Below are 9,172 nucleotides of genomic sequence, written 5' to 3'. Positions count from 1 at the left end.
GAGCTCTACTTCCTATACCAAAAAAAAAAAAAGAATGGTGGCCTCTGGCCCATCCTCAATCTTAAGCACCTGAGCCGCACCCTCATGAAATGGTCGTTCAGGATAACTACTTTGGAACAGATCCTCTCGCAAATATGCCCAGGGAACTGGTTCTTCTCTCTGGATTGGAAAGACACATACTTTCACATCCAGGTAGCCCCCCACCACAGTCGATTCTTGAGATTCACCTTCAACGGAGTGGCATATCAATACACGGTTCTTCCCTTCGGACTGTCCCTGGCTCCTCGCACTTTTACGAAGTGCATAGATGCGGCTCTCTCCCCTCTGAGACAGATGGGAATCCATATTCTGAACTACCTCAACGACTGGCTCATCTTTGCCCAGTCGGAGGCCTAGTTAATATCTCACAGACCCCTCCTCCTCAGCCACTTAGAATGCCTGGGACTCAGGGTCAATTTTGCCAAGAGCTCACTGTCTCCCAGCCAACGAACCTCATTCCTGGGAGCAGTTTTTGACTCTTTTGTTGTCTTTTGTTGTTGGTTAGGGCGCTGAGAATTTACATCGAGCGTTCCACCCCGTTCAGGCGGTCGGAACAACTTTTTGTATGCTTTGGTGGCCGCACCAAAGGGTTCCCGGTCACAAAGCAGAGGATTTCTTGATGGTTGACGCTATCACATTAGCATACTTCTCCCTGGGTCTTCAGAGCCCCATAGGAGTCAAGAGCCCATTCCACTCAGGGCGTGGCCTCGTCCTGGGCGTGGTCTAGCGGTGTGTCCACAGCAGATATTTGTGCGGTGGCCGGCTGGGCCTCGCCGTCCACTTTCACCAGGTTCTATAACTTGGATGTTCCGGCCTTGCAGGCTCAGATTCTATCTGCTTAAATGGATACACGCCTGCCTAAGGCAGTCTAATTCTTCAGGCATTGCCTGTTTTTTCAGGTACGCTCTCGGCCCTTTCAGTAGTACTGAGGCTGCACAAAACCGTTGGAATTATTATCCAAGGCTGGGCTGACCTCAGTGAGTTCAGCCCTCTTGCCTTCTGAAGGGCTCACCCTGCGTATAATTGGTACCTCTGAGCCTTTAATGCTCAAGGCCAGTTCATGTCAGTCGTTCCTCTTTCATGACATGGCGGGATTGTATTGGTTCCCCATAGCGTCTAGCAACGCAGTACTCGTTCCCGTATCTCAGGGAACCGAGGTTACGCAAGTAACCGAGTACGATCTTATAATCATACAGTCATTGTTGGAAAGGGTTCAAATACACAAAAATGCTGAAAAACCACAGAATTTGTGGGACCTGAAGGATTTTTCTGAATAACAGCAGGTAGTTTAACTGTTCAGGACAAACAAGGGACTTATGAACAACTATCACTTGCTGTAAAAAAAAATTTTTTTTTAAAGTTTTGGTCTGTTTGCATTTCCACTGCAGTTTAGTATCACTTTAGAATGGGTGGGATTATTCACATGTTGTTATAGTTGCGCCGCCTCTACTGTCGCGACTCCTGAAAAACTTTTTCATTTGCGTTCAATCCTTCGCTGGCTGTGCTGATTTAAATCTAGCGGTTCTGTTGTGTTTGTGTCGCAAGTTCAGTGACGCAGGTAGTGACGATTCTCTCCGGCCAATCAGTGATCAGCAGAGTTTACATGTCACGTTTTGGTAACGGTACAGTTCACTTGGAACCTCAACCAAGGTGGTACTAAAAAAAGTACCAGGTACCAGGTACTGTACCCAGTGGAAAACCTCCCAAAAGTGAACTGTACCGAGCTGTACCATGCAGTGGAAAAGCGCCATAACTAAGTGGGGTTGGAAAATGAGCCTATTTTCAAAAATAGTGGAGTGTTCTTTTAAATTTGTATTCTTTCTTTTTTTTTTTAAAGAAATTAATACTTCACCAAGGATGTGTTTAATTGTATAAAAGTGATAGTAAAGACTTATATTGTTAGAAAATATTTCTATTTTTAATAAATGCTGTTCTTTTTAACTTTATATTCATCAAAGAATTCTGAAAAAAAAGAATCAGAGGTTCCAAAAAAATATTAAACAGCACAAATGTTTCCAACATTGATAATAAAAGTAATAAATCAGCATATTAGAATGATTTCTGAAGGATGTTGTGACACTGAAGACTGGAGTAATATAGTTGCTCATATAGGGCCAGAAAGTAAAAAGTAAAAATAATAATAATATAAAAAATAATATTAAATGATATTAAAACATTTAAATAATATTAAAGAAGATTCCTTTGTTCTTACAGATTACTGTACTACAATCTCGATTTGTAACGTACCTGTAGAGTGTGACATAGAGCCCCCAGTGTGTTCCGGGCAGAGATATAGCTTTCCTGCTGCACGCTGGCCTTTACTGCAGCCACACCTTGGGTAATGAGATCCCGACCCTCACTGAAAGCCTCATTATCTATGTGATGTGCCTCACTCAGTGCAAAAAGTTGATCTACAACTGCATTGCTTAGGAACATTTGTGTTATAGCTGAATAAAAACCGTGGGAAGAGACAGCAGATAATGAAGTGGTAGATGCTGAGCAGGCTTCTTGGACAGCAGATGGAGTCAGTCTGTTGTTTATCTGAAGAGTAGAATATCATAATTATTACTAGTATTATTTTTATTCAAAACAAGAAAGAACTTGAGTTCCCTCTGCTTTTCAGTTTTCAGTTCAGGTTTCAATTTAAATTGTGTGTGTAGCATAACTTGAGACTAACCCTAAAATGTGAAGTATCTTCATGGAATGTTTATCACACACCTTTTGTTACTCTTAATAACAGTTTGTATGACTCAAAAATGCTAATTCTCTTTACTTGTTTTTACAATTTAGTTGGTTCACTCCCATGTCTTTTCCTTACAGGGAGTGTGAAGTCGCGCCCCTGGGCAGTAGCTATGTCACGACACACTTCTGCTGTCTTGCGGAGGATGGCCATCTGAGTGATTTCTCGATGGGTGAGGGAGCCGTCCTGAAAGAGAGGCTTGAATGCTGCCACCTGAGGGGGTTGAAACAGGGTCCCACAGAGGAGAAATACAGCCACTACAACCAGTGAAACCATGGCTGTCCACAAGAAGAGGTGCTGAGGGAAAGTTTTACACATTACAGTAAACATTATTATGGCAAAACAGCCCAAGTTAATAGGGTAAATAGAAATTTCAATAGAAATAGAAATGGCATGTTTCAATATGTAATGAGGCATTATTTAATCAAAATGCACTTATTTGCATACATTTCCAGCAGGAAAAAAACATCTGAAAAAGGCAGGTTTAATTTTTTTTTTCTTCATTCTGTTGACATATTATAGTTACAGAATATTTTTCTCTCTCTCTTTTTTTATTCCATGAATCAAAATAATAATAATAATAATAATGTCAACAGCCATTAAAAAAGAAGGAAATTAACCAAATTTTTCAGGAATAAAATGTGTAAAACCAGGCAAACAAACAAACAAATAAATAAATCATCAACAAACCCCTAAAAGACTTTTGAATGTTGATAGGAATAAATCTGTAAAATGAACTGAAGTGGAGAATTCTGGCTCAGTGCAGAGGAAAAAAAAAGTATTTTGAGAAAAAACTGCCTTTAAAACTTGTACTGTATTTTAAATCAACAGATGCAAATACATAAAATGCAATAAAGCGTATTTGGGTGTTTTCTTTCCACTAGTGTGAATCCAAACTTTATGAAAAAGCCAAATAATCCAAGATCTCAAAATTAACCAGTGCTTGAAAAAAACAATATTTGCCTGTAGTTACTTGCCCTAAATTTTGAATAATTCTTAAAACATTATTTTTCAGCAGTTAAATTTGTTAGTCTTAAACTGGACATTAACTCACAAAATATTACATATTACACAATTACATAAATATTGTAAAATTAATCAATAAATCAACAAATAAAGTAGAGAATAGTTTGATTACCTTTTCGCAGATTTTGCGTGTATATACTATAACTTATACACAGACTCTGTCAATGTATTTATACACTTTTACACACGACTAATGTCAGCGTCACAGGATTTCATAATCCTTACTGTAAATGTGTGGTCAGTAAGGAAGACAATTTATTTCCTTATCAACTGCTATTATTGACTGTGCCCTTTCGAATTATGTACATCTTTTGTTTGATCGAACCGTTAGCAAATTAGACTCGCCTCTTTTTCCTTGACAACACTTAATGGCTCATAACAATGCTTGACACAGGTTACAAAATAATATTACAAGTATATTATATTATTACAAGTCTTGCAAACTTATAAAACCATACAAACCTGATGTCCTTATCAACAAATCTGGCTGATTCATACAGTACGTATGCTAGGAAACTTTCCTAAAACTTGGTTTAATATATTTTTAGTTTAGTTTATTTATATAGCACAATAAAACAACAGCCGCTGACCAATGTGTTGTACAAAAATTGTAAAACCAAAATAAAAAACACCAATCAAGACCATAAAACAGCATACAAAGACAAACATACAGAAGAAAACAAGCTCAGGATGGTTCACATATTATAAGACTTCTCTAAAAGGTGGGTTTTAAGTTTTGCTTTAAATTGAGATTCTGTAGAGAATATCCTAATAGATAAAGGTAGACTATTCCACAATTTGTGGCCGACTATGGCAAAAGCCCAGTCTCCCTTTTTTTTAAACTGTTATCTGGGAACCTAACTGACCTTAAACATCTAGCAGATTTGTAATCAGACACAAGTTCAGATAAATAAGAAGGTGCCAGCCCATTTAAGACCTTAAATCAAAGACTAAAATCTTACACTCCGACAACCAACTCGGAGAGTAAGTCGGAGGTAATGTGCTCAAATTTACGTGTAGGCCTACCACATTGCATTTTGGACTATTTGCAAGCGGTTCATATAGGATTGACCAATACCTATATAACTTGAATTGCAGTAGTCCAGACAAGAAGACATAAATGCGTATATTACTCTCTCGAACTCAGCAGGGGTTAAAAAGTTTTTACATTTGTTCAGTAGTCTCTACTGGGAAAAAAACCTGATTTGACTACTGAATTTACCTGCTTATTTTAATAAGCAGGGCAGAGTCAAAGACAACACCTAAGTTTTTAACAGTTGCCTCAGTGTTACTCTCATTAAGTTTAAGAAAGTTTTGGACATCCATGCCTTAATGTCTGACAAACAGGCAATTAAAGCACACAGTCCAGTTGATGGGCACATATATTTGAGTGTTATCTGCATGAAAAAATGAAATAACATTCTGTGTTTTCTAAAAATTAAGCCCAAAGGGAGCATATATAAATAAAACAAAATGGGGGCAAAAATAGATCCATGTCAAACGATCTTTGGAAGATAAACATCCAATTTATATAAACAGATTAATTGCCTGGCCTTTAATAGCCGCACAATGTTCAAGAAAAGAAATAAGAATATCATGATCAATTATCTCAAAGGCCACACTCAAATCCAACAGCAGAAGTATTACAGAGTTTCCAGGATCAACAGATAATAAAATATTATTTGAAACTCTTGAAAGAGCAGATTCTGTACTGTGATGTTTCCTAAAACCAGACTGGTTTTCAAAGACCCCTTTTTGACTCTAAAAATGCAATAACTGTACACAAAAGGGTTTTATTTTTAAATTTTTACAGTTTTTGCCAATACATTTTACAGTGTTTTCCCTGACGGAAATGTTACGCCCCTTACCATACTGTGATGCCGTGTCCCGGCGCGACGAGACAAAAACATTAAAATCCATTATAAACGAGCCATTTGTTGCATCGGGGACATAATTACGGATTATAATGACTTAAGGCTGATTTATACTTCTGCATCGGACCTACGCCGTAGCCTTTATGCCATAGGCTATGCATCAGTTTTCATTTATACTTCTGCGTGTTGTCCGCGTCGATGTGCAGTACACATGCAAACCGCAAGTCTGCAGTGTCCACGGGCATGTTGAAGGTGTAACCCACAGTATCAAGGCAAAAGCCGAAGAAGAAGTGTTTATCACAGCAGCAGTGATGGCGGCAAATAGAAAGCGACTTCTTTTGCAGCTTGAGTTGTTAAATATCGAAGAACAGATAATTTATTTAAAACGACAAAAAAGGAGACGACAAAGATGGTGTGTACGACTATTGCACCAAACAAGACAACAGGAGGGAGAATTTGTCATGCTTGTTCGACAAATGCGGGACATAGATGAACAGATGCATTTCCGATATTTTCGCATGTCTGCAAGTCGATTCGACGATTTGGTTCTTCGTTTACAGCCTTTTATTTCGCATCAGTGTACCCATGGTATGCCGTTTGATCTTCGTCAAAGACTGGCGGTGACCCTTCGTGTGTTAGTTTCAGGTGCTAACCAACAGACTGTAGCAGCTAGCTACAAACTTGCGCCGTGCACAGTGTCCTCGATTGTTTCAGAGATCTGTAAAGCACTTTGGAAAGCCCTACAGCCAGAGTTCCTCCCTTGCTGTAATGTAGCGCAATGGGAAGCTATCGCAGCTGATTTTTGGCGCTTGTGGAACTTTCCAAACTGTGTCGGCAGCATAGACGGAAAACATCTTAACATCAAAGCACCCCCTTCAGCTGGTAGCGACCATTTTAACTACAAGGGTGCACACTCTACTGTCCTCTTGGCTACCTGCGAGGCCAGATACAGATTCACTATGGTTGATGTTGGAGAATACGGGCGAGAAAGCGATGGAGGCATCGTTAAGGAGAGCATATTTGGTTCCATGATGCTCGAGCAGAAACTGAACCTGCCCCTGCCAGCCAATCTCCCTGGGACCACTGTCACACTCCCTCATGTGATTGTTGGTGATGCTGCTTTTCCACTACTAAATAACCTCATGCGCCCCTTTCAAGGTATGTTGTATTTCATTTCAAAACATTTCTGTTGTAAGTTTTTGCTTGGCATGGTTTTATATATTATGATAAACATTTGTAGTAATCCCAGCAATATTTGTGTATTTGCTTTAATTTAGGTGGCCCAAACATGACGCTGGAAAAGCAGACATACAACTACAGGCACTCCAGAGCCAGACGTGTGATCGAAAACAGCTTTGGAATTTTGGTGGCAAGCTGGAGTATTCTCGGACGAGCCCTGGAATTTCAGCCTGACAAAGCTGTTGATGTTGTGAAGGCCTGTGTCATGCTTCACAACTTTCTCACCTACACAGATGAAGTAAACAGACCTGCAAACCGATACATCCCTGCTAATTTTGCCGACACGGATGCATCAGGTGTACCTCAGCCAGGGGAATGGCGAGGAGTTGTTTCAGAGAATGGTAATCTGTTGCATGCACTCGATCCACGCTACCTGTCAAGGTGCCGTTCCAGCAGAGCTGGCATCGGTGTGCATAATGACCTGATGGCATTCTTTCAATCTCCGCAAGGACTTGTACCATGGCAGAATGGCATCTTATTCTTTGCTTTGTTTTATTTACAATATGAAGGTGTAACATTACAGTATATTGAAAGTGCAAAAGTAAAGGTGCCACAAAACACCTCTAAAAATGTGAATATAAACAAGAGAACATACATGAAACAAACATACGTTAGTGAATTATAAAATTAAAGCTACATATAAAAGTGGACAATATTTAAGCATCGAACTGAACAATATTTAAGTAACAAAGTGAACACAATAATTAAGCAGCATATTGAACAATATTTAAGTATCAAAGTGAACACTATTTGAGAATCAAAGTAAATACAATAAACAGCAAATTATTTGTGTTGCTGTTGTTTATCAAACAACAGTTTGTAAATATCAAACATGGCCTGTGGCCGATGTTCTTCTGGCAACCGCCGCAGCATGTCAGCAACAGTTTCACCAAATCTGCTGTACTCATCAGTTTCTTGTAAAAAGCTTTTGCTGGATTTCTGACCGGCAGGCCTCCAGCAATTCCAGCTGTTTGCAAAGGGCTTCATCTGGCTCTCTCCTCTTTCTCTTCTGCACCACCCTTGGACTGGTGAGCGGAGGACATGGCGGACAGGATGTGCTGGGTTCCGGGCTTGAAGAAGGGACTGAATGTGTTGGTGTTGGTGTTGGCGTTTCTGTGGGTTTCTGTGGGTGTCCCAACGGGTGATGAGCTGGACATGATGCAGGACTCATTTCCACTCTTAAAAAAAAATGAAATTGCACAATGTTAGGGTTTTGGAAATAGCTAATACTTACTCATATGCATAAGTACAGTAAAATATGACAATTAGAAATCATTTTTGCATAGAAAATTTCTAATTGAGCATACTTGTAAAGAAAAGAGTTCGAGTCATTACTATAAACAAACGTTCCAATATAAGATCATTCAATAGTCTTTACCAAACACACGTTCTTTGTTTTAAACAAAGAGCTTAGCTACTTTGCTAGAATAACAATATATGATCATTCAATAGTCTTTACCAAACACACATACCAAAGGCAAATCTAAGAACTACCTATATTTGCCTCGTTTTTGTCGTAATTTGAGTCCGTTTCTCGGTGTTTCACGTGGGGTGCTAGCCAAGACAGGAACACAAAAAGTGCAGGAACTTTTTTGCCGCCTGGGTCGCCGCTCCTCAAACTGTTTATTTTTTTACGAAGGCGAACGAATTTGTCCCTCATGTTCTTCCACCTTTTCAAACACTCCGACTTTTCTAGCCCTAGATTACCTGCGATTTCTCGCCACAAATTGTTTGCCATCTGGGAGTCTTTATAGTTTGCTGAAGAGGTGTCTTACAGATGTACATATTTTCGGACTTCTCTAGCCCTAGATTACCTGCGATTTCTCCCCACGAATTGTTTGCCATCTGGGAGTCTTTGTAGTTTGCTGAAGAGGTGTCGTACAGATGTACGTATTTTCGGACTTCCTCGGCCAGTCGCTCCTCAACTTGGTCCATCTTTGCTTTCAATGTTGTTATGTCGCAAGCGGAAATGCGTATGAGGAAATGCGGCGCTATCGCAGATTTTTTTTTTACCTGAAAGGGTGGGGTTGTAGCAGACCAATCACAGCGCTTGTGGTCCGCGTAGAATTGACACGTTGTTACATTTCTGGAGAGGTGCATGTCAGGCTGCGCAGTAGGCTACGCGTGCTACGCACAACCTACGACGTAGCTACGGCGTAGTTTCGACGCAGAAGTATAAATCAGCCTTTATACTGTCTTTTTACGCGCTGCGTTGCATCGCCCCGCGTAAACATAAAACCATGTCTGCATTTGT

The 9,172-nt window shown here is 39.8% G+C and overlaps 1 protein-coding gene and 1 pseudogene across 1 annotated transcript in view; both read right to left on the bottom strand.

The window, feature by feature from the left end:
• The window catches only part of LOC107671479 (von Willebrand factor A domain-containing protein 7-like), a 17,303-nt gene extending 14,248 nt beyond the window's left edge, over positions 1-3,055 (bottom strand). Inside the window, exons 1-2 of the mRNA XM_016464410.1 lie at positions 2,858-3,055; positions 2,287-2,580 (exon numbers count right to left, since the gene is read on the bottom strand). Coding sequence (XP_016319896.1) covers positions 2,287-2,580; positions 2,858-3,055 — 492 coding nt within the window. The remainder of the gene's footprint in view (positions 1-2,286; positions 2,581-2,857) is intronic.
• A 4,846-nt stretch (positions 3,056-7,901) lies between these two features.
• LOC107671472 (von Willebrand factor A domain-containing protein 7-like) overlaps positions 7,902-9,172 on the bottom strand; it is a 47,121-nt pseudogene continuing 45,850 nt past the window's right edge.

This window comes from Sinocyclocheilus anshuiensis, unplaced genomic scaffold (genome assembly GCF_001515605.1).
Source record: "Sinocyclocheilus anshuiensis isolate Anshui unplaced genomic scaffold, SAMN03320099.WGS_v1.1 scaffold145, whole genome shotgun sequence".
Taxonomy (NCBI): Eukaryota; Metazoa; Chordata; class Actinopteri; order Cypriniformes; family Cyprinidae; genus Sinocyclocheilus; species Sinocyclocheilus anshuiensis.
Note: the sequence above shows the minus strand (reverse complement) of the source record. Positions and strands in the feature narration are given on the sequence as shown.